This window comes from Populus euphratica, unplaced genomic scaffold (genome assembly GCF_000495115.2).
Source record: "Populus euphratica unplaced genomic scaffold, PopEup_1.0 scaffold1518.1, whole genome shotgun sequence".
Classification (NCBI taxonomy): Eukaryota; Viridiplantae; Streptophyta; class Magnoliopsida; order Malpighiales; family Salicaceae; genus Populus; species Populus euphratica.
Genome location: NW_011501340.1, coordinates 22,935 through 46,506, shown reverse-complemented (window position 1 = coordinate 46,506; position 23,572 = coordinate 22,935). Strand labels below are relative to the sequence as shown.

General features: G+C 34.9%; 3 protein-coding genes and 1 long non-coding RNA gene across 4 annotated transcripts; 1 reads left to right on the top strand and 3 right to left on the bottom strand.

Moving 5' to 3' along the window:
• Positions 1-3,125: 3,125 nt before the first annotated feature.
• Positions 3,126-4,440, bottom strand: LOC105117719 (uncharacterized). The gene is made up of 2 exons (XR_840793.1): positions 3,921-4,440; positions 3,126-3,524 (listed from the first exon to the last, which is right to left on the bottom strand). It is a non-coding gene; the product is annotated as an uncharacterized LOC105117719 (long non-coding RNA).
• A 706-nt stretch (positions 4,441-5,146) lies between these two features.
• On the top strand, positions 5,147-7,584 carry LOC105117718 (glucan endo-1,3-beta-glucosidase 5-like). The gene is made up of 2 exons (XM_011015469.1): positions 5,147-6,093; positions 6,358-7,584. The coding sequence occupies exons 1-2, from the start codon at positions 5,708-5,710 to the stop codon at positions 7,478-7,480; spliced, it is 1,509 nt and encodes a 502-aa protein (XP_011013771.1). The 5' UTR covers positions 5,147-5,707; the 3' UTR covers positions 7,481-7,584.
• A 2,659-nt stretch (positions 7,585-10,243) lies between these two features.
• On the bottom strand, positions 10,244-22,658 carry LOC105117716 (endonuclease V-like). The gene is made up of 10 exons (XM_011015467.1): positions 22,633-22,658; positions 13,408-13,520; positions 12,976-13,288; positions 12,829-12,891; positions 12,605-12,644; positions 12,448-12,512; positions 12,130-12,246; positions 11,834-11,962; positions 10,926-11,001; positions 10,244-10,831 (listed from the first exon to the last, which is right to left on the bottom strand). Exons 2-9 carry the CDS (start codon positions 13,488-13,490, stop codon positions 10,936-10,938), a joined length of 876 nt encoding a protein of 291 aa, XP_011013769.1. The 5' UTR covers positions 13,491-13,520; positions 22,633-22,658; the 3' UTR covers positions 10,244-10,831; positions 10,926-10,935.
• On the bottom strand, positions 15,830-22,861 carry LOC105117717 (putative protease Do-like 14). Its single transcript, XM_011015468.1, has 11 exons — positions 22,714-22,861; positions 22,494-22,616; positions 22,264-22,403; positions 21,907-22,181; positions 21,474-21,534; positions 19,746-19,876; positions 19,071-19,191; positions 17,290-17,382; positions 17,039-17,163; positions 16,372-16,469; positions 15,830-15,911 (listed from the first exon to the last, which is right to left on the bottom strand). The coding sequence occupies exons 1-10, from the start codon at positions 22,724-22,726 to the stop codon at positions 16,457-16,459; spliced, it is 1,095 nt and encodes a 364-aa protein (XP_011013770.1). The 5' UTR covers positions 22,727-22,861; the 3' UTR covers positions 15,830-15,911; positions 16,372-16,456.
• Positions 22,862-23,572: the final 711 nt, after the last annotated feature.

Sequence of the window (23,572 nt, the reverse complement as noted above, 5' to 3'; positions counted from 1 at the left end):
TCAAAGGCACTAACTGCACCAAGGTACAAACCACTGAGTTGGCACAACTTAACAATCTAATGGTTAGCTTGAATCACCTATCTAGTATGAGTCTATGTTGTTTCACGCTTATTGAAGACACAAACAGTGATGCAAGGCCTTTGTCACCATTAACCATAAGCACCCAAAAAGAACAAGTGGCTCTGGAAGAATTACTTAATTATTACAAGGAAGTATTCAAAGAAGCTGAAGGACTGCCTCCCATCAGAACTCATAACCACACTATTCCTATGAAAGAAGGTGCACAAGCAATCAACCTTAGACCTTACAAATATTCTAGAGTGCAAAAAGACATATTGGAAAAGATGGTGGAGGAAATGTTCGAGTCTAGGATCATCCAACAAAGCAGGAGCTTGTTTGCTTCCCCTGTTGTTTTGGTTAAGAAAAAGTATAGGTCCTAAAGACTCTGTGTTGATTATAGAGCTCTTGTTTTGGTTAAGAAAAAGTATAGGTCCTAAAGACTCTGTGTTGATTATAGAGCTCTCAATCAACTAACCATTAAGGACAAGTTTCCAATACCTCTATTGGAGGAATTATTAGAAGAGTTGGTGGGTACCATAATATTTTCAAAGGTGGATTTACAATCTAGTTATCACCAGATTAGAATGACTCCCCATGATGTGTTCAAAAGAGCATTCCGAACTCACAATGGCCGCTATGAATTCTTGGTGATGCTATTTGGGCTAACCAATGCCATTGCTACCTTTCTGAGCTTGATTAATGAAGTATTCCATAAGCATATAAGGAAGTTTGTGATAATATTTTTTGATGACACCTTAATCTATAGTCAATCAATGACTCAGCACCTGGAAAAGTTGCAAACCGTATTTGATTTACTTAAAGGGCACTAGTTGGTGGCTAAGCACAACAACTGTGCATTTGGTATCCCTCAGGTGGAACATTTAGGACATGTCATCTCTAAGGAGGGAGAAGCTACTGACCTTAAGAAAATTCAAGACATCACCGATTGGCCTGAACTCCAAAATGTTAAGCAACTACGGGGATTCTTAGATCTTATTGGCTACTACAGAAAGTTTGTCAAAAACTATAGAGCCATTAGCAAGCCACTCACCCATCTACTAAAAAAAGATGCATTTGTCTGAAAGGAAGATTCAACCAGAGCTTTCAGAAACTTAAAACAAACGATGACTCAACCCTCGATTCTCTCCCTGCCTAACCTTAACATGTCTTTTGTGGTTGAAATAGACACCTCAAGGTCTGGTATAGGTACTATACTCATGCAGGAGGGGCTCCTTATCTCATTCATCAGCTAATCATTAAAACCAAGGCAATAAGCATTATCAACCTATGAAAGGGAAATGTTGGCCATTCTACATGCAATTACCAAGTGGAGACACTACCTATAGGGAAAGCATTTCACAATCAGAACAGATCATGTGAGCCTCAAGTGCCTGCTGGCACAAAAGGTTTCTTTTCCCTCCCAACACATTTGGTTAGCCAAGCTTTTAGGCTTTGATTATGACATTGAATATAGAAAGGGAAAGGAAAATATTGCAGCTGATGTTCTATCTAGATGTACCATCAATGAGCTATTCACCCTTACATTGTTTATCATTTTGACCAACTTGTTAGACGAAGTAAAGGCATGCTAGGAGATAATGCTTTGTTAAAGGTCATCAGCAATCTAAACATAAATACTAGTTTGCATCCACATTATACATGGTATAATGGTTGAATGGACATCTGTACAAAAAAGGGAAGCTGGTGGTGGGCAATGATTTTAATTTACAGGGTAAACTAATCTCCATCTATCACGACTGTACCATAAAAGGACACTTTGGTGTTACTGTCACCACTAAACAGTTAGGGTCACCATTCTATTAGAGAAAACAACAAAAACATGTGAGGACATATATGAGAGAGTGTCACACCTGTCAAAAAAATAAAAGCAAGAACATCCTAACACTTGGCTTGCTTCAACCTCTTCTTATACCCAAAGACACCCTTTGTGGAAATCAATATGGATTTCATTGAATAGTTACCCAACTCCAAAGGAAAGAATGTTGTTTTGGTTGTAGTAGATAGGTTCAGTAAGTATACACATTTCATTGCTCTATCCCACCCCTACACAGCTGCTTCGATGGCAGATGCTTTCATGAATAACATCTATAAACTACATGGCTTACCTGCTTTAATAGTAAGTGACAGACCCAGTGTTTGTAAGCAAATTCTGGAAAGATTTATTCCCCTACCAAGGCGTTCAATTGTTGCATTCAACAACCTATCATCCTTAAACAAATGGGTAGACAGAAGTGGTGAACCGGTGCTTAGAACAATATTTGAGGTGCATAACAAGCAAGACACCCGATCAATGGTCCAGACGGCTACCATTAGCCAAATGATAGTATAATACCAACTATCATTCGTCATTCAAGTCTACACCCTTTGAAGTTCTATATGGTCAAGATCCTCCAATCCACATTCTTTATCTGCCTAAGGATTCTAACATAGAAGTTGTTGACAAGCAATTAATAAAAAGGGAAGACAGGCTTAAAACTATCAAAGACAATCTCTAGTTCAACATCGCATGATCCAACTAGCAAACAAAAAGAGTAATGAACGCATCTTCAAGGTGGGAGACTAGGTCTACTTGAAATTACAACCCTACAGGTAACAAATAGTGAGCAGGAGGGGTTCACACAAGTTAGCAGCCAAGTACTATGATCCTTACCAAGTAATTGAGTGCATAAGGGCGGTGGCACACAAACCTAGCCTTGCCGGTTCAAGCGTTATACACCCAGTGTTTCATGTTTCCCAATTGAAGCAACATGCAAGGAATAAGATAGTGTATGACAACTTACTAGCCCAAAACCTAGACCCGGAGTTGCAGCCCCAAGCCATTCTTGATACGAGAGAATGGTCAAGCACCAAAATCACGCAGCAACACAAGTCTTAGTTAATTGGAAGACCTTATCACATTCAAAGCCACATAGGAATTTGCTGATGACCTTCTGATGAGGCACCCACAGTTCTCCCTTGAGGTCAAGAAAATTTTTTAAAGGGGAAGGTATTATTGTGAACCAGGAAGCACAGTAATGGGAAAAGGAATTTAAACCAAAAGATCATTGATGAAACGATGGCATTTCAATAACGCTCAAACAGCTCTTTAGTTACACGCACCATTTAAATAAATTCATTGCCAGCATCAGCCTTGTGTTACAAGAGTCTCGTGTGCCTCAAATAACAGACTCTAGAATCTACCCACTCCTATAAATACAACACTGCATGTAACAGAAGGAATATGAAATATACAATGCAATTATCATGCTTCTCTCTTGCTCTATCTCTCCTCCCCTTCTGCCTTCCTCATTCCTCTATCATTCTTCATATTTTTATGTTAATTGGAAAGGCCACTGCCATATTAACTCATCAATTGGATTCTTTGCTAATTGGTTCTCTCAGAATTCATCTCGCAACAGTAAATACTGGGGTACATTCTTCTTCTCAACAACAAAGGGTTTTAGCTTGGGTTTTTTCAGGGGTAACCACAGTGCACAAAACCAAAATAAAATCAAATCACGGATTTAATTTCTTTAAATTATAGATATAATTTCACCACAGGGTTTTAACTATTCCACCTTAATAAATATTTTATATAAAGATGTTAAATTAGTCTACTGTAAATCCTAGATTTAATTTCTTTAAATTAAAGGTATTAAATGTTTAAATAAAAATTAAAAAAACAACCATTATTCATCTACTGCAAATCGCGGAATTAATTTCTTCATGTTGCTCTCTTCTTAAGCAATCAAGTTAACTTGTTTTTTCTCTTCATTTAGGTTGCCTAAACACAAGTCTGTAAAATTAAAAAGTTAAAAATCAGCATGTAAAAATAAAATAAAATAAAATAAGAAACATACCGAGGAGAGACTGCCGCTGCAAGCGGGGAAGTGCTGGAGATGGAAGATGAGGCGAGGGGATGGTAGAAGGGAGAGGAGAGGTCGCTGTTTTAGGGCTTGTGTGGCTGCGTTTGGGTTTTCACCGAGTGCAGAGAGGGCAGAGACCAGAGATGGTGGGTGGAAACTTGACACAGCAGGAGATTTTGAGGGGAGAACGATGGAGCAGGGGAGGGTTACTCTAAAAAAAAATTTAATACCGTGTACTTGTTTTTATACCGGTACAGTTCGGTCCATCATGACATTTTGGTGCTGTTGTTCAAAGAATCGTGGACGTTTCATGATCCGTGCCACATGGCGTCTGACCAGTCCCCAAAATATGTATCTGCTGCTCAAGTGCTCTAACATAACATTTTCTGATAAATATTTTATGTTGCAGATTCAATCTGGTATTTGGTCCCATAAACCCGCCTTCTTATGCTGTTACTCCTCCTTCAAATCCCGAGGGTAGAACAAGTCTTGTCAGAGCAGCTTATATTCTCAAGTGATGGGAAGAAAAGGCTATGCATTCTTTGATGTCAAGTCGTGAGATGCTCTTGAACACGTGGGCCTACGGCATCTTGACTTATTGACACAAACAGGCCGTCAGTAAATAAGATGGACTCTGGGCTTTTGACGAACCTTTAAGGTTGGAAAGGCCCAGCCCATCTCTGATGATCCTCGAATGAGCATCCTGACGCCAGAGTGGGGCCGTTAATTAATTTTGTAATTAAGCTGAAGAGCTCAATGGAATGGACTTGCACTCTCCAGTATTTTTAAGCAGTCATTTTCATTAACATAATCATTAACATAACTTGATAAGAATGAGAAATAGTTTAAGATTTTAAATTTATTTTTAAAAAATTATTATTTTTATCATTATAAATTTTAAAGTTATTAAATTTATATAATTATTAATTTAAAAATATATAAAATTAATTAAAGTAAATACAAGCTAACCGAATATTTATATTAATAATAAAAAATAAATATTTATTAACACGATGATGACCCTGCATGCTCGATGGATGGATTGAAGAGTGATGAATATATATATGAAAACAAACAGATAATTTAAATTAGGAGGTTGGGTGCACCGTCCCCGTGTATTGTATATTTCTTCTAGTTACATCATCCAGCACCTAACTACTTTATTTTAATTACTTTATACTTGCTCTTAATTTGTCTATTTTAGGGCTTAGAGTTAATCGAATCAAAATGGACGTCCATCGTGCAAGCACTCACCAAGTTTCTTCTTCTTCTTATTTTAAAATCAATTAATCTCCTTATTTATTAGAACAAGAACAAAACAAGGTTCTATTGTAAGGTAGTCTCCCCCCACTCTTTTATTATTACATGTAAGTTATATCGAATATATATTAATTAAACAAAACAATTATTAGAATAAAACTTTTTTTTCTATAAATAAACAGATATAATAATAGAACTGCTCTGTCTGGTTATTCAACATCAAATTATGATTATTATATGAAAATAATTTAATCAAGGCTTGAGCAATTTGTTTAAGCTTTGCAATTTTTGCTGATCACGTTCTTTGCCTCCACCTTTCTTTCGATCTCCTTTCTTTTTGTAGCAAGCCTTGGATGCTTCTCTGATCACCCTGCAAACTAGCTCCTTAATTAGTTAACCAACTCTGCTGATCCATCCATCCATCTATCATATTATAGTCGTCATCGTCGTCTTCTTCTTCTTATGACCCATAGGATCAATTCATGATATTGTCTTAATTTCTCAACTACATACGTAACAACATGGGTTTGGTCAAAGGAGTGGCGCTGTCTACAAGGCAAAGGCAACGACCTCTTGGTCTAGCCTTGTGCTGCCTATATATTCTTCAACTACTGCTGCTGTTGCTGAGTTCTGTAAGTGGTATTGGAGTCAACTGGGGAACTCAGGCAACACATCCTCTGCCGCCTTCCACGGTGGTTAGCATGCTCAGAGACAACGGTTTTCAGAAGGTTAAGCTATTCGATGCTGATTCAGCTACTCTAAATGCTTTCGCTAATTCTGGGATTCAAATCATGGTGGGCATCCCCAATGATATGCTCTATACTCTGGCTAATAGTGAACAAGCTGCTGAGAATTGGGTGGCCAAGAATGTCTCTTCCCATATCTCTTCTGGTGGCGTAGACATCAGGTAATCCATCAAACCCTTCCTTTCCCCTCCCTTTTAATTTTTCTTCCTTTGACTTGGATTTATTTGCCGATCAATATATTTTGACTTGATTTACACAAGCCAAGTATGTGTCGAGTAACAAGAAACAAGTGATCATGACTATGACCAAATCATCCCATATCAGCTTGCTTTGGCTCTGCTTATGTGGTGTTTATGTTGCACTATATGTGGAGCATTTCCTGTATTGGGGTATTTATTCGCCAGTAACTTTGAGCCATTTATAAGGTACGTTGCAGTTGGAAACGAGCCGTTCTTGTCAGCATACAATGGAAGCTTTCTGGGAATAACTCTTCCTGCTCTTCAAAATATCCAATCAGCTTTAACGAAAGCCGGACTAGACACTCGGGTGAAAGTCACCGTTCCCCTCAATGCTGATGTATATGAGAGTCCCACAAATCTGCCATCCGATGGTAACTTCCGCTCAGACATCCAAGATCTCATGCTGTCGATTGTCAAGTTCTTGAGCGACAATGGGGCTCCCTTCACTGTCAATATCTATCCTTTTATAAGCCTTTACACTAATCCTAATTTCCCCCTAGGCTTTGCATTCTTCAACAACCGTAGTTCGTCTTCCTTGAATGATGGTGGAAAAATCTACGACAATGTGTTCGATGCGAATCATGACACCCTTGTATGGGCCTTGCAGAAAAATGGATATGGAAACTTGTCCATTGTCATTGGGGAGATTGGATGGCCTACCGATGGAGACAAAAATGCAAACTTGAACTATGCACAGCAGTTCAACCAAGGGTTTATGAATAATGTCAATGCTGGTAAGGGAACCCCCATGCGTCCTGCTCCTGTGGATGCCTACTTGTTTAGTCTCGTCGACGAGGATGCCAAAAGCATTCAGCCTGGTAATTTTGAGCGACACTGGGGATTATTTTACTTGGATGGACAGCCTAAGTATGCACTTAGCCTGGGGACGACGAATTCAAATGGTCTGGTACCAGCAAGGGGTGTGAGCTATTTAGCTCAGAAATGGTGTATTATGTCTCCATCAGCAAGTCTTGACGATCCGCAGGTGGCACCAAGTGTGAGTTATGCTTGTGCTAGTGCAGACTGTACTAGTCTGGGCTATGGGACTTCTTGTGGAGATTTAAGTGCACAGGGCAACATCTCCTACGCATTTAACAGTTACTACCAGCAGAACAATCAGCTTGAAAGTGCTTGTAGGTTCCCAAATAATCTTTCGGTTGTTACAAGCAATGACCCATCCACCGGGACTTGCAAATTTAGGATCATGATTCAAAGTCAAACAGTCACATCTGGTGTTGAAGGTGGAAGAGGGTTTTCAATGTCTAGTTTTGTAACGTTTGCCGTCGCGTTTCTTTCAGCGTTTTTGTGATTTTTGGGGACTGATTGTATTGGACTGTTACTTGTATTTCCTTGATTGGTATGTATAGAAGGAGCTAAATTGAGAATTTGAGTCTGGAACTTTTAAGTCATTAAGCACAAGAACTAAACAATTGGAACACAACAGGATAATTCTCAACTGGTCTCATGCTGCTGTTCGAAATAGTCACGCATCCAAACATGAATGAAGATAGCCTGCAAATGCCTACCAAACTCTGAATCAGCTCCTACATGAATAATAAGTCCTCTGTGTTTGTGAAAATGAAAGATCACTTCTGAAAATCAAATTTTAAATATTACTCGCATTCTTATGTTGAAAAGAAGCAGTGGCTGGAATGTCAATCGAACAGCCACCCCTGTTAAAGACTTTTAGGACAATAATAACAATAATAATAATAATTAAGTAAAAAACTAAAAAGCGGTGTTTAAAGTATGCTCTCTCTTGTATTTATAAAAAAAATCATTTAATTTTTAAATATTTTTTTGAGCGATTGCTTCCTCTCTTTTTTTTTTTGCCCAAATTTAAAGACAATTAAATCAAATTATTAGATAAAGATAAAACTGAAATACAGGGATTAAAGTAGAAAAAATACCACAAATAGGTGATGGTTTTAAAGTTCATACAAAAAGTTTAATTTAGTCTTTCTACTTTAAATATTACACATATTCAGCACATCAATATTTTTTCAATTCAATTTTGGTATAAAAATTTTATTTTTTTATTTTTTTAGTCTTAGATTTGAAAAATGAAAGATAAAGTTTACTGAATTTTAGCGGTAAAAAGAAACAAATATCATTGATACCGATTTAAACCATCAAAACGATTGATATTTGTGTTAAATAATTGTATTTGATTATGAGAGTTCATGTTAGGTGTTTTTTTAACTTTAAAGTTTGTAAAAAAAAACAAATAAGAGTTTAGGTAGATTTTTTATTTCAGGTTGATTTTGACTTTTACAATGGTTTTTTTTAGTTTTTTAGGTCATGAATATGTTTGATTAAATAAAATATTTATTTTAATAAACAAATTTAACAAACACAACTAGGTAAATATCTCGTTTTGTGAGATAACATATCTTAATCTACATTTATCTCTCAATTTTTTCAATTTTTATTTTTAGTTATTGCTTATGACTTTTTTTCATTTATTAACACATATAGTTGTCGATTTATTTTATTACATGTATGCATGAATTTTTTTTATTTTCTACAAATACATGTTAAAAAAGCTTGTGTATATAATTGTTTTTGTTGAAAAAAAATAGCCCACAACAAAGAATGGGTTACATAACTAGTAAGCAAATCTAAAAGATGTGATCAAAATACTTAGCACATGTTCATTATTTATTCTTTCACATTTTACTGATTATTTACTCTTTCACATTTTACTGTAGATTTGCTATTCAATTTTTTTTTCAATTTAGTCTTTACCTTTTTGTGTCAAATTAAAGGACAATTAAATCAAATTTGTTGATTAAGGATAAAATTGAAAGAAAGGGATCAAAGTACAAAATACATTATAAATAGGTGATGGTTTCAAAGTTCACACAAAAGTTTACAAACTATACATATTCAGTCCCTCAACAATTTTTCAATTCGATTTTGGTATAAAAATTTATTTTTGTTATTTCTTATGTTCCTAATTTAAGAGAAAAGAGAGAAAGAGAGGTTGTCATATTTTGGCACTAAAGAGAGAAAAATAGTGTTGGCATCAATTTTGACCATCAAAATAATCGATCTTGGTGTTAAAGATTTCTATTTGATGAGAAGAGTTCCACTTAAGTGTGTTTTGTGCTTTGAAATTGCTTTTAAAAAAATCAAATATGAGCTTGAAAAAAGTTTTAATTTCGGTTTGATTTTGATTTTTAGTGTGGTTTTTCTTTGTAAGGTCATTTAATGAGTCTTAGAATTAAAAATAAAACATAGAACCAGTTTTTTCAGCCACTAAATTGGCTGGAATCTAGTCAAATGACACATTGTCGGGCTTTTTTTCCCAAAAAAATGGGACGGACGACTTATCATCTACTAAAAAAAATATTAAGGCTGAGCACAGGCCCTTGCTAAACAAGTCAGGCACTGAGCTGGCTTTTATTTATTCTAATTCATCTATATATTTATTTTAATTTTTTATATAATTGAATTTTATTTTTAAAAATATTCTAATAATAAAAAAAAACTTTATTTTTTTCTTTGATTTTATTCAATCAATTATATATATATATATATATATATGCTATCATTTTATAAAATAAAAAAATATTTTTAATAAACAAAATCAAGAAATACAATTAAATTAATAGGCTTTGCAAAATTAAATATCTTGATTCACAACCATTATAGATACATATTTAATTTTTATTAGTGTTTTTTTATTATTTATTGACATAAATAATTTTTGATTTATTTAATTTAATGCATGTATAAGTTTTTAAATTTATATTTGATATTTTTTATATAAAAAAACATTGAAAAAGCATATGTATTTAATTTTTTTATTGGAAAAAAAGCATACAACCCGAAGAGTAAAGTGGAAAGACTAACCTAGGACTTCGTTAATTTCCCTGAGATATATATATTGCTGTAGCAAATAGGAGAAAATTGTCTAAACCGAATGGTCAAGAGTGTTTGTCTCATCAAACACTAACAACAAGAAAACAAAAATTAGTGCAGCATTGCATCTCAAAATTGCCACCATCCAAACCCGCAGCCTATAGCCTACAAATTCCTCTCCAAAAACTGTCAATTTCTCCGTGCATTTTCCCCAAATAAACAATTCTTATAACATTAATGAACTCAAAATAACATGGTCCTGGGATTTATTAGTCAACTACAAGCCAATGAGGTAATGTTGAAATAATCAGCCATATCAATCTTATCCAAAGATTTTGTTAACTTACAGTTCCTTCGGGTTTTGTTTAAATACAAAATGCTGCCCCAACCTTCAATCTAAAAAGTCCAAGTTTAGGAACTGATGCAACGAGATTTTCACTCAGTGGAGTATTCCATCTCTTAATATCCCTTTATGGTATACCCAATAGCTGGAAGAAGCAAGAACATCAGTATCCTGGTGGGCAACACTGAGCCAGAGGTGCCATTGAGACAAATAGAAGTCTCAGAGTGTCACATATAAGTGCTGAAAAAAATGTGCGCGGAAAACATATTTCCAAATTATCTCTGGCTTCTCAAACATAAATTTTTCCGAGAATTAGGAGCTTATCAGCATCTCAAGAATTAGAGCAGCAGCATGTACATAGAGTGTCCTCAAATAAGTCTTGTCGCTCTCTCCCCTGCTCTGGAATATCCACTTTGATTCCCTGTGCCCATTTACCCTCATACCTGCCATCTATTCAAACTCAATTCTGGTTATTTGATCACCTCTCAGTAGAAGAGTGATGACAATAAATAGTGAAGAAAAAAAAAAAACATTAAGTCCTCACCAAATTCAAGCTAGTGCAATGTTCCCCCATTCCCACAGCTATTCTTTTGAAGGTGGTCTCTTGATCTTATATCAGCCTGCAGTTAAAGCAATATGGTAATGCCCAGATAAAACAGCATAGTCCCCCAACAGGATGCATAAACAAAAAAAGGAAAAGAAAAGAACAGAGTCACAAGCATTTGACAGTTCAAGGTTATGAGCTAAGGTTAAACGCATAGTCTCCAACTTTTACATTAATCTCTTTTACCTCCCAGCTTTCAGTAAAATATGGAACATGACCATCGAATAAATTAGGGCCTTTGAGAGTAATGTTTGAGACCAGATGCACTGTCATATTTGAGACGGATTACAGCAAATCCTTGCAAGGCAAATCATCAAACAATTCATGGCCACTTAATGAGATTTCCTACTAACCACCCATTTAACCATGTGCTTACCTTCACTAAATATGACATTTCAAATCACTAAACTAGCATCAGGCTTCAATAGGAATTAAATAGAAAAGCTAGCTATTGTGACAGAATGCTTCTCCATGAACAAGACAACATCTGAGCTCAATTGAAAAGAAAATCCAAGAGATCTTCATCATAGATTCATGATCTACAGGACATTAGAGCTTTCATCCAACAGCTATCTCATTTGAGACAGCCAAATATAATAGCTAAAGGCCAATAGGGTCAATCCCACTACTGTTAGGAGAACTCTCACATCATTTTTATTGGCCTTTCATTAAGTTGCAAAAGCAAGACAACAGAATCACAGTTAAACTAGTCTGGATGTGGTAAATGCTGACTTAAATATTAGTTTGTTCATTGTCTATTCTGTCTGAATAACACTACCAAATCCTTCATGGAGAAAATACCACTAGTGAGTGACACTTTCAAAGCTTTAAAATTTATAAGGTTTCACCTGCCGGATAGGCTCCAGCACTCGATACTTGCAAATCATTTTCACAATTTTGATGGCAGTATTGAGAGAGATACGGTGACCAACTGAAATATATATGGGTTTGCATGAGCCCTTGGTTGATCTCATCGCCTGTTAAAGAAAAAAAAAATCAAAGACATAAAGATTTGAACATTGTCATGAAAAAGACTTCTGGAGCAGAAGAGAAGATGATGCTCTGAATAAAATATATGGTCTCACTCAGATATGAAATTTTTATGCTGAGTTAGAAAAAGAAGATGATGAGTAAAATCTGTTACCGCTCCCCATACACAGCCAGAGGATCCCGTCAAAGTAATAAAATCTTCACCACTATTATCTTTGGCCTGAAGAAGCTGTCTCACTCCAGATTGAGTGAGACCATCAACATGATGCAGCTAAGACATACAAACGAGAAAATAGAGGGAAAAGTTCTTAACGAAAGGACAAGTTAAGAGATGAAATAAGAAAGGCAAGTTGAATTGCGAATACCCTAAAGAAATCAACGAGAAACTTAATTAGATGACTAATGGTGGCTACAATAGCTAGCATTAGGTAATAAAAGAGTCGTAATTGAGAAGTAGTACGAGGTTAGTTACATTCTTTCCTATGCCAATGGTGGGGATTTTAGCCAGAACACCAAGATGGCAAGCCAAGCCGAAACCTGTGAAAGAGAGCTATTTGCTATTTGCTATATGTAATGCAATGCATAAAAAGAAATGAAGATTCAATGGAAAAGGAGAGAGAGAAACTTGCCTCGAGGATGTAGCAAGCCATTGCCATCAACAAGCAGTAACTGTTGAATAAAACAGAGACAACCTCAATTTCAGATAAACCTTAATTAACAGGCAAGGCAAGAGAGTAGGAATCGATACATATGATGCATGGAAGGTATATATGGTACGAGATTATCATATTCATAAAGGGGATGGGAGGGGAGGGATGAAATGAAAAAGAAAGAGGATTGTGGATTGGCTGACCTGGGGGTGGAATGGATTGTCAGTTTTTTTCATCTTCTGTAACAGTTGTAACAGTATTGGAGCCTAAAAATCATCATCATCATCATCATCAATGATAAATAAAGAAGGAAAGAAAGAATCGCAATGATAACAATAGATTCTACTGACCTCTCGGAAAGCAAGGAAGGAAGGAATATAAGGGACATCGAAATTGGTGAGGAGAAAGAAATCTTGGTAGACGACTTGCAGAGTGGGAGTGGTGACATCCAAAACAACAAGGCTTCCACATCCGCATGCTGCCGTTGATGCTGCTGCTGCTGCTGAGTCTAATTCCTTAGAATAGCTTACATCAACCCCACCCACATATTTCAATAACGTTCCTTCTTCTTCAACAACAACATTGCCGCTGCTGCTGGGTATGGGCAGTTTCCAAGGGAAATCATCCTGTGTTATCAACCTCTCTTTAAGTAAATCTTGAATCCTGCTTTTTACAACATTTAATCAATCGATCAATCACATATATCACATAAATCACTGCTATACAAACGAGAAAACAGCATTCAAGCAAGCAAGCAAACGAGTAGCAGCCAAGCATCATACTCTCTCCATTGATTTTGGATTTCAATTGATGATGATGATGATTCTCCCCGATCCCGTCCATGACGAAGACCATGATCATCCATAGATGTAATCGTTGCTTGCAAGCTTGCCTAAAATCCGTTTCCCCGATCCCGTCCATGACGAAGACCATGATCATCCATAGATGTAATCGTTGCTTGATCTTCAGCTCAGTTGCCAAAACCACAGATTGCTAGCCGCCGCCCATCAATCACGCAGTATATTTACGTTTAGATGATTAATTTAGTAACAAATGATAGAACTTCAACCGCTAGCTTGTCACCCATCAGGATCGAAGGAAATAAATTATTCAAATTTATGCCGATCTTGAAGGATCGGGTGTACGAGAATTCAGTTACAAATGTTTTTAAACATGTATCTTTCTTTAAAATATATAAAAATAATAATATTAAAATATCAAAAAACATTAATTTAAAATAAAAAATAATTTTTTTTAAAAATATTTTAAAACATTAGGATCCTAGTTAAAAGCCAGCATGACCTATATCATGTTTATATACCATTTTTTAAGCGTTTAATTTTTTCTTCACTTTAAACTATATTTTTTTAACGTTTTAGATAGCAGATATCAAAAATAAAAATTTAAAAACTAATATAATAATTTTTTTTTAAATAGTCGCTATTACAATACCAAACATGCTTTTAATCTTTAATCTTGTTTGTTTGCTAAAAAATAGTTTTATTTTAGAAAGTGATTTCATTAAAAATTAATTTTTGAAAAGTAAATTATTTTTTGATATTTGATAGTGTTATGAAAAATAAGTTAAGAAATATTTTTCAATATTTAACCATGTCATGAAAAATAAATTGTAAAATAATATATTAGTTTTTTAGTTTTTTCAAGTTTATTAAAAGAATGAAAAACAAATTTCACAATTAGAAAGTTGAATGAGAATAAAATTGAAAAAAATAATTTTATAAATTATTTTAAATAAAATAAATAATAATTAAAATAATAAAGATGAAATCTGACTGATAAAAAAGTTGAAAGATGGTGAAATTAAAAACAATTATAATTTTATAAATTATTTTGAATAAAATAAATAGCAATAAAAAAATAAAAACCAAATCTAAAAGAAAAAAATCAATTAAAAAATAATAAGAAAAAAGTAAATAAAAATTAAAAAAATAAGTACCAAATTTTATATAAAAATCAAATTAAATAAAATTTTAAGGGATGAGATTGTAAAAAAAAGATTCAAAATAAAATATATAACAATTAAAAGTTCGATGATCAAATTTAATATAATTAACAAATAATATGGTATTTTTAAATTTTTTATAACTTTTAGAAAGTGTTTTCCGATTAAAATAAAAAAAAATATTTTTCAAGAAATTAAGCCAAGTTTTTCTTTCACTAGAAAATATTTATTGTTGATGAAATTTTCTAATAATAAATAAATATAAAAATTATTTGTAGTAAATCACTCCTGAGAAAATAAACATGCCTTAACTCTTTGATGTATTTTTAATTCATTCCCGAGTACTTCTTGAGACTTCATGTATGCAAGAGAATGCAAAAAAATAAAATAAAAAAAGATATAGTAATGTAACTTGGAATCATAAAACTGAAAATAATAAAAGTTCAATAAACAAAGCAAAAGAAAAAAACAATGAATGAGTCGGGAACACAATGAATATTGGAAATTCAATTATTAGAGAACTTAATTAGTTCAATAAACAAAGCAAAAGAAAAAATGTGTTCATTGAAACAAGCAAGATGCCAGCAACAGAGGTATTGACATCGAAGAGGACTCCATTTTAGAACTGGAAAAGGTCCAAAATCAACCATAGCTAGCAGAACACACAAGTGCTGCTTCAAAATGCCAGAAGCAGTAACCATCTTAATTTCTACCCTCTCGTCTCGATCACATGATGAACTAATTAAGATATACAGACCTTTTTTTCAAGCTATAAGTCTGCAAAGGTTCAAGTTTAAACAACATCATTTCCGACAACCTTCCTCACAACATTATATCCAAGGTGTCCATGTGTTACTATCCCAAGAACTCTCCCTCTTGCATCAAACACCGGAGCTCCAGAGCTACCCGACACAATTGATATGTCACTAACCATAAACATCGGCTGACTTTTATTGCCGAAATCGAACCCAAGGGTACCATAGGTACCGTAACCAGTGATTTTTGCACAAGTGAAGACGTGAGGGAGACTTGCAGACATGGAAATAATGTAGACCTCTTGCCCAATTTTAACCGTATCATCTCCAAGATACACTTCAGCATAATCAACTTTCTTATTCTTCTTCTTCTGATACTCCAAAACACAAAGATCACTTTCTTCATCATGCTTAGATATGGGTACTTTCTTTCCACCTTTTTGTGAAACTCTAAAGATTGTGGGCTCCAAATCATGCTTTATCACATGAGCACAGGTGATAATATGACGACCCTCGTCGATGATAGCACCAGAGCCGCTGCCTTTATCTTTATTATCAATGTGAACAACTGTTGGAGCCATGCAGTCGAAAAATTCTTTTAATTGACTACCTTTAAGATCATCAAGGTATCCTTGATTTTCAGTAACCTTCCAATAAGTTTTTAAACCCATCTTCTAAAAGGAGAGAGAGAGAGAGAGAGAGAGTACTAAATACTTTAATGTTTAAACGACGCACCCACATATTAAATAACAATAGCTCATGCACATGATACTGCTTTTCATGCATTTTACATGGTATAGCTCTTCATGCATTTGGCATTTTCCATGGTACAATGTGAAATTATTATTAACTAATACTCTAAAAGGCGTGGGAAAGTACTGTAGCTTTCCCACGCCTTTTATGCATTAGTGTTTCACTGTGCACTGCACAGTGCACAGTGCACAGTGAAACAGTTAGCTGTATTTTTTTTTTCGTTTTTATTTTTTCTTTGTTTTTTATGACTTTATTAAAATGAAAACCAAGCTTACCTTGAAGGAGAAGTCAGGGGAGAGTGATCAGACCGAGGGGGGAGACTCGCACAATCGGCATTGCTAAATCAGACAATGCACCACGCTATAGACATGTTCTGCATGATGGGATGGACATTAAATTTATGTTACAGGTCGCAGGGGAACAAATACAATGACTTCAGTTCCACGTAATGTGATGAGCTTCAAATATATGTTATGGGCTGTTGAGTAACAATGGGTTTTCTACACTATGCGATGGGCTTCAAATTTATTTTATGGGCTGGAGAGAAATAGCGGGCTTTGTATTAAAAACATTGGTTTCTAAATGGGTTGAGTTGTGATTAGTGAGCTCAATCTTAGTTAAGATTTGGTTATTATTTTGAGAGAAAAGAGATGAAATCTGATGCAACATAAAAATAATATAAATTTATTCTAAAATTATTTTAAAAATAAATTTATTTTTATATCTTTATTTTTGTTCTTCTAACCAAAATACTCTCTCTCTCTCTATATTAACAAAATAAATTTTAATTTTGATATAAAATTTCATTAGTTACAAAATTATTAATTATTATTAATCAAAACCCACAAAACACTATTTATTATAATATATATATATATATATATTAATTTCATCCTTCAACAATTCAGTCGTATATATATTACCTGTAGAAAGGGATTTTACCTGTTATAACTGTCTGGAAGAAGGTCATCGGCTAATATAGCGAGCTTCAAAGGCCCACAAACACCTGCCCTCATCACCTCTAGCTCCATAGATTTCCCAACCTTGTCCCAAATCATTCCAAAGAACTGACGCCAAGAATCAAAAGAAGATTAACTCACTCTTGTTTCCCCTTTTCTGGGACAAACATTGAACGATAAAAACACTACAAGAGAGGCAGGGTGCTCTACACCCAAGCAACTAAAGTCACGTACCTTTAAGGAGCAGCTAACCACCTCTCTGTCGCATTTAATTATAACATCATTGGGTTGTATCTCAGCACGATCAGCAGGAGACTCTTCCGTTACCTGATACAAGTGCTCCAATGTTACTGTTTTGGAAGATTTATAAGCCAGCTTCTCAAATTCATTAATTATTAGTTTTGGAAGATTGGGATCCACTATGACATGCAACAGCACACCAAGAATGCGTCCTAAATCCCTCTCATTGGTCTCCTTTGTAACGCAGCTCTCCACACAAATGCCTTGGATGGAACAATACCCTTCCATGGAAATACAACACTCACAAATACTTGTGTAGGTTTGTAATGAGACCAAACCTTGAACTTTATGATGCAGGACAGAGTGTGCTGCCTGCTTTCTTTCTTTTTAACTGATATGGAAATGGATTTGAGAAAAATAAATAAATCACATTGATTAACAAAAAAGAGACAGAGTAGCAAGATTTTGTTGATAAGAAAAATCTGGTGTTGTTTACCATATGGAAGATTCAAAAAGAAAGTGAGGAATTTCAGATTGGCGACACCGTGGAGAGCAAAGAGAAGATAAATCAATCTATAATCAGGCGATTACAAAGCCTAAAGAACCCTGTGTTACACTTGATGTAGATGAACAAAAGAAAAAAGTTGAGGAGCACGAAGTTATGAAAGCAAGGATATCGAGGACAAAGTGCTGCTGTCAACACAAATGGCCACTATTCCTGATTTTGATAGTCAAATTGATAGAACAAAACTCATATTATCACTACTGTCACCAACAAACCAGTTCCTATATCAGTGGTGTTGCATTGCAGCAGGATGTCATTGCAAGCTATGTGATTTTTGCTGCTTGGACACTTCAAAACTCAAGGTCGAGTTTTCTCCAACCAGGGGAAAATGATGCAGATAACAAAAGAAGCAAGATTAATGTCTTTTTATAGACAAGAGTATTTCTGTAATATTCAGATCTGCTGAAAATTTGTCTTGGGTTATTTTCTATCTAGTAATCTACTGGTTCTAAAATAATTAGCTTTTATAGGTTCTTACTTCTAAATAGATTTCTTATATGGAAAATTAAATCTTTGTTGGACTAGGAGTACTAGCATCTTATATAGTCTTTCAATATTTCACTTTGTTTTTTATTCTCTGAGTCTATCTCTCTTAGATATGACAACTAAGAACCCTAGATGTGAAGCTTATTTTTTATATATCCTCTAAGTGTGACTCTCATAAATCTATCCCATGTCCTTCCTCTTATTCCATCAGAAATCAACATTAACACAGTTCTAACAGCCCTAAAACAGCCTCTGAAGTCAGATTCAGAACAGCCCATTGGCTGTCCTGTATCATTTCAACTCCTAATTGCTTCCATTTGAAAGAAAATTACATTAATAATTACCGAACAGGGGGCATGAACTTGGATGCCTAGCCCAAAGAAGAAACATTTGATTCAGCATGGTCAGTTGAGCAGTAGCTTTGGGCTCAGGGTTATGAGGATTTCATAAGTGTGGAAGCTGCTAGTTACAAGACGCACAAAAAGAATATTTCCGAGAGCTATCATCTTTCAACATGTCCATGTATATATATTTGCCTCATCAAACAAGCCTTAAAAGAAATCATGGAATAGAAGAAAGGGCCTCAAGGATGAAACTGTTGAATATATGAGCAAATAATAAGTGGACATCACGGACCAAGCCATGGAGCAAACACCCGCTCCAAAAGTGTATTTGGGGAAAATATAAAGAGGAAGAAAATAAAAAAGCGCAGCAAAGACCATACCTCTTCAACTATAACCCCTTTGCAAACAAGAGGGAACAATTGAACTATTTCCTCCAAAGTGACCACGTCAGCAGCATAAAGATTAATAAATTCCATCCCAAGCCAAGGATGAGGGACACTCCTACGCCATTGTAGAACATTAGATGCACCCAACATTCTTCACAATATCTTATTTCAGGTTGGATATTGACAAAAAAAAGAAGAAGATTAAATAACTTCCATCCCCATACAGTACCCTGGATGGGAAAAGAATATACAGTATGTGCACGCAAAAAAAAAAAAAAGAAGAAGAAGATTAAATAACTTCCTTCCCCATGCAGTACCCTGGGTGGGAAAAGAAAATACAGCATGTGCACCACGATGCAGCAGGTGATTTTGGAAGAATTAAATAATTTTCCTTGTAATTTAGTTTAGCTTTAATTGTCCTCCGTGTCTAGAACATTGAATTGTTGTTTTTCGGCTGGCGATTTCTTCACACACCCCATACCACATCTACCAGTAAATATAAAGATTTGGAATTCTCAAACTCATTGAGAACAACATGATCAGTAAGTTAACAGGGTATACAAATTATGAAAGGAATCTCAATACAAATCAATTGTGGAACGGTGCCATGAACATGCCAGAATATCATGGAAAGCAATAAATACTCTGCAAAAATGATGAGGCACATACCTTTTCTTATTTAAGTGGTCCAGGCATCTAAAAGCTATGTTGATCGGCAGAAAAGGAGTCTGGCCCTTCCAAAAGAAATTGATCCCGATGACTTCTCCATCCCAATTAATGAGTGGCCCCCCAATAAAATGCTACAATAAAGAACTAGTTTATGCTACAGTTTGGTATCAGTTCATCAAATATATAACATCAAAGCATAGATCTTTTAGTCAGTCTAAGAACATGCCAAATCTAGAACAAGCTCCGGACAAACAATTGTTTGCCCCTTTCTTGCTATCCTCAAGCAACAAAGACCGTTTTATGGTGAAAGCGGAGTTAATGAACCATGATTTAGTGACCAAACTTGTGGTTTAGTCAGTAAACTTATGGTGAAAGCGGAGTTAATGAACCATGGTTTAGTCACCAAACTTGTAGTTTAGTCACTAAACTTGTTGTTTGGTGGTTTTCCCTTTCAAAAGGAGGTTCAAGTCTAGGCATTGCACTTGGGTGGATGAAATAACAAAAGAGGGTTAATTCCATTTTGTAACAAGGTTAATGGATCAAAGAGTTGTTTCATGGGTACCTTAAATGAGGCATGGGAAGGTCAACAATTATGGGCTCACCGCAAATTCAAGTAGTAGGACTTGGTGGGTACAGTGAAAATTTTATAGGCACAACTTAAAAGTCTTTTGAAATTCAGTCTCTGAAAGGGTTTATTTTTATTTTTTATGGGGATATTTCTTCTGGACTCTCTTTGAAAGTGAAATCGCATAGTCATAGAACAAAAAATTCTCTAAGAAACAAGCTTTTTGCATAAAAACACCACTCCTTTCCTTCATACTCTCATTCACTTCTCTTAGTAGTTAGTTCTACAGTGATCCTAGTTGACTTTAATACTCTCATTCTAAGTTTCTCTACACTGGAGTTTGATCTCCTCATAGCATGTGAGGATGAGTGTTGAGCTATGCTGCTCAGATACAAAATTCAGGGCGTCAAGTCCGAGTATCGGCCCAAGAGTTATAAAAGATGAATTCAAAATTTCTGAATATGGTGAATTGACTGAAAAGTGTTAAAATATTGGATGTGAGTACACGAATGTGATGCATGATGTAACCTCCAATTATAGTTGAATTGAGACCTATTGCCCAAAAGATGTTCCATGTATTATGTAACTCGTAGTCCCAAATTCAAACAAGAGGGCAGTAGTGGCTTGTATATAAAAATTGGGAATAGATTGAAAGAATGCTAATGAAGGCAATAAGGAAAATCAATTTCATCTATTTCAAGTGAAAGCAAGACCAAGGGGTTTTGAAAAGTTTGAGCCTCAAAGACCAAGGGGTTTTGAAAAGTTTGAGCCTTAAATTGACTGGTCATTAATACCTTCTCCAGAGAACAATATCACTAACCAAACCAAGCAAGAAGCATGCTTACTTTAACACTTCTCTATTCTTCATCTCTCGCATTTCTCCATCATCATTTCTCTAAAAAAACCTTTGTTGAGTTTATTACAAACAGCCATTGTTATCAATATGTTGCTTGTTTAGTTTGGATAGAGATGAGGTTGTGTCCAAGTGCAAATACAAGAGTTAGAAAAGGAATTCATGCTTGTACGGTCATTTCATCGACACAAATACTCTAGGGTAAAATGCTTAAGCCCGAGTAACACAAATGAGATATAAGCAAACATACATGATCCGACTAAGCCAAAAAACAAATTAATGCATGAAACAGAGAGAGTAGTGTTATTACTGTAGTAATCTCGCAAGTTGTCATTAGGAGCTCTTGGCAATCCAATTCGCAGCAATAAATACTATATGGGAAGAAAGTAGGGTAAGATCACAGCACAGCAGTTAGTTCGGAAAAAAAAGCGTTGTGGTCAAAACAGTGCGCCACGGTGCATTAGAACGTTGTGGTCAAAACAGTGCGCCACGGTGCGTTAGAAACAAGAATACAAGAATACAAGAGGAGAGTGGTGATATTTAGAATTGAAAAGGAGACTACTAGCTTAATTATGATTGGAAAGCAAACATATAACAATAAAAGGTAATTGTAAGGATGCAGAAAAATGCAATTGAAGATATCCTGGTGATGGTAAGGATATTGATGAAATCTTGAAACACTAACCTCCTATATATCCAACGTTGCTATAAGAAATGAAAAGACGAGGTTCATTTTGGCATACCTGAAATCACCAGAACTGACAAGAAGCTGGTGGTGATGATCTTGCACCCGGGCTAAAGCTATTACTTTATCCCCGGGACAAAGGTTAAAAAAGTTAGCCTCTACCATGGTGTGATCATTATCAGGTTGTAAGGACATAGAATCATCTATCCATTTAAGACATGCTTTTTGAGGAGGTTTATCAGGCTTGAACTTGACGGTAGCAATGTTGTAGTGTAAATCAAAAGCTGAAACCTCTCCCTCGTACGAACTGCCATCTGATAGATGTACTTCAACCTGCAATTGCAATACAATATTGTGAGAAATTTTCAATTCTACTAAAAAGGCAATGATAATAATAATAAAGTCGGTGCTGTACCGTGATTTGAGAAGGGTCTCTATAAGAGTGAAAGAGAGAAGCAGAAGTCAATATGGTAGCCTCGAATTTACCATCATCTCCTGCTGCACCTTCACATTCTACAATTGTGCCGGTGCACGCAAAACACTTTTCTCCGCTACCTGCCAGAAAGGCAGCAAAGCATAAAGCTTTATGTTACCAGGCAGATCATACATGTTAGGAAGCATAAAGTTAGTATATGATATACCTACCTCTGTGGTATGCAACAAGGCACACAACCGATAGAGAAACTTTCAAAGCAGCTAAATTTGTATTGAGTTTCAATTCATCATCCCGCCTTTTCAAAAACGGAGGCGGAGGCGGAATTCTATCAACTGTAAAGAAATATTCAGAACAAGAAAAATCAGATTAAGTAAAAACAGATGAAGGAAGAAACTGATCGGAAAAGAAGAAGAAGAAGAAACCACCGGCCTGAAAAATTCATGTTTTCTCCTTCCCAACGATACCAGATAGGAGAGACGGGTACACTAGGGATTCTTAATCAGTAGACGATGTGGAAAAGGAAGGCAGCAGTAGAGACTGGAGTAAATAATCCTCCTATTTTTTCCGAGAACAATAAAAAAACGGCTGGGCCTTTTAATAGGTTTCTGCCACCTTACTCTAAAATAGGGCCTTTTTTTCAACGGCAAATACTTTATTCTAAGTTACTGTAGATTTATTTTCAGAAAATATAACAAATTAAAAATTTTATACACATATATAAATAAATAAACTAAAAATTATATATGTTAATAAATAAATAAAAAATTATTAATAATACCTAAAAACAAAACTTAAAAAATCAGAAGATAAATATAAATTAAAATATTAAATCTTGAAAAATAAAACATTAAATTGATTGAATAAAAAAAGACATGTAAGTCTATACATATTAAGAATATCATCTAAAAATAAATATTTTTATTTTTAATAACATAGTTTATCTATATGAAAGATGAAATCAAAACCATAGATGAACCAGAAAAATTACTCTAAAAATTAAACACATATAAAAAAATCAATATTTTTAAAAGAGACCCCCAAACAAAATAGAAGAGAGGAGATTTTATCTTTTTTTGGTTTTCATTTTATTTCTTTTCAATTGTATTTTTTTAAAGTTATATTTTCATGGCAACCATAGTTATCAAATCCAGCATGAAGGTTGACCCTGCCAAAAAGTCGGGTCCTGGGTTATACTAGTCAACCCGAAAAAATTAAAAATAAATATTTAAAATTTTAAGATTTTATATAAAAAATTAATAAACAATCCATATGAATATAAACTATACAT

What these genes read in the sequence shown, in the direction of transcription:
- LOC105117716 (XM_011015467.1), bottom strand. Translation starts at nt 13,490, where the DNA reads ATGGATGATCATGGTCTTCGTCATGGACGGGATCGGGGAGAATCATCA. An exon ending in ACAATCCATTCCACCCCCAG is followed by an intron (nt 12,645 to 12,828) that starts GTCAGCCAATCC and finishes TTTATTCAACAG; the next exon opens with TTACTGCTTGTTGATGGCAA. An exon ending in CCATTGGCATAGGAAAGAAT is followed by an intron (nt 12,247 to 12,447) that starts GTAACTAACCTC and finishes TGTATGTCTTAG; the next exon opens with CTGCATCATGTTGATGGTCT.
- LOC105117717 (XM_011015468.1), bottom strand. An exon ending in GTCAGTTCTGGTGATTTCAG is followed by an intron (nt 21,535 to 21,906) that starts GTATGCCAAAAT and finishes CTTCCCATATAG; the next exon opens with TATTTATTGCTGCGAATTGG. An exon ending in AAGGGGTTATAGTTGAAGAG is followed by an intron (nt 17,383 to 19,070) that starts GTATGGTCTTTG and finishes CACTTGTATCAG; the next exon opens with GTAACGGAAGAGTCTCCTGC.
- LOC105117718 (XM_011015469.1), top strand. Translation starts at nt 5,708, where the DNA reads ATGGGTTTGGTCAAAGGAGTGGCGCTGTCTACAAGGCAAAGGCAACGA. An exon ending in TCTGGTGGCGTAGACATCAG is followed by an intron (nt 6,094 to 6,357) that starts GTAATCCATCAA and finishes GCCATTTATAAG; the next exon opens with GTACGTTGCAGTTGGAAACG.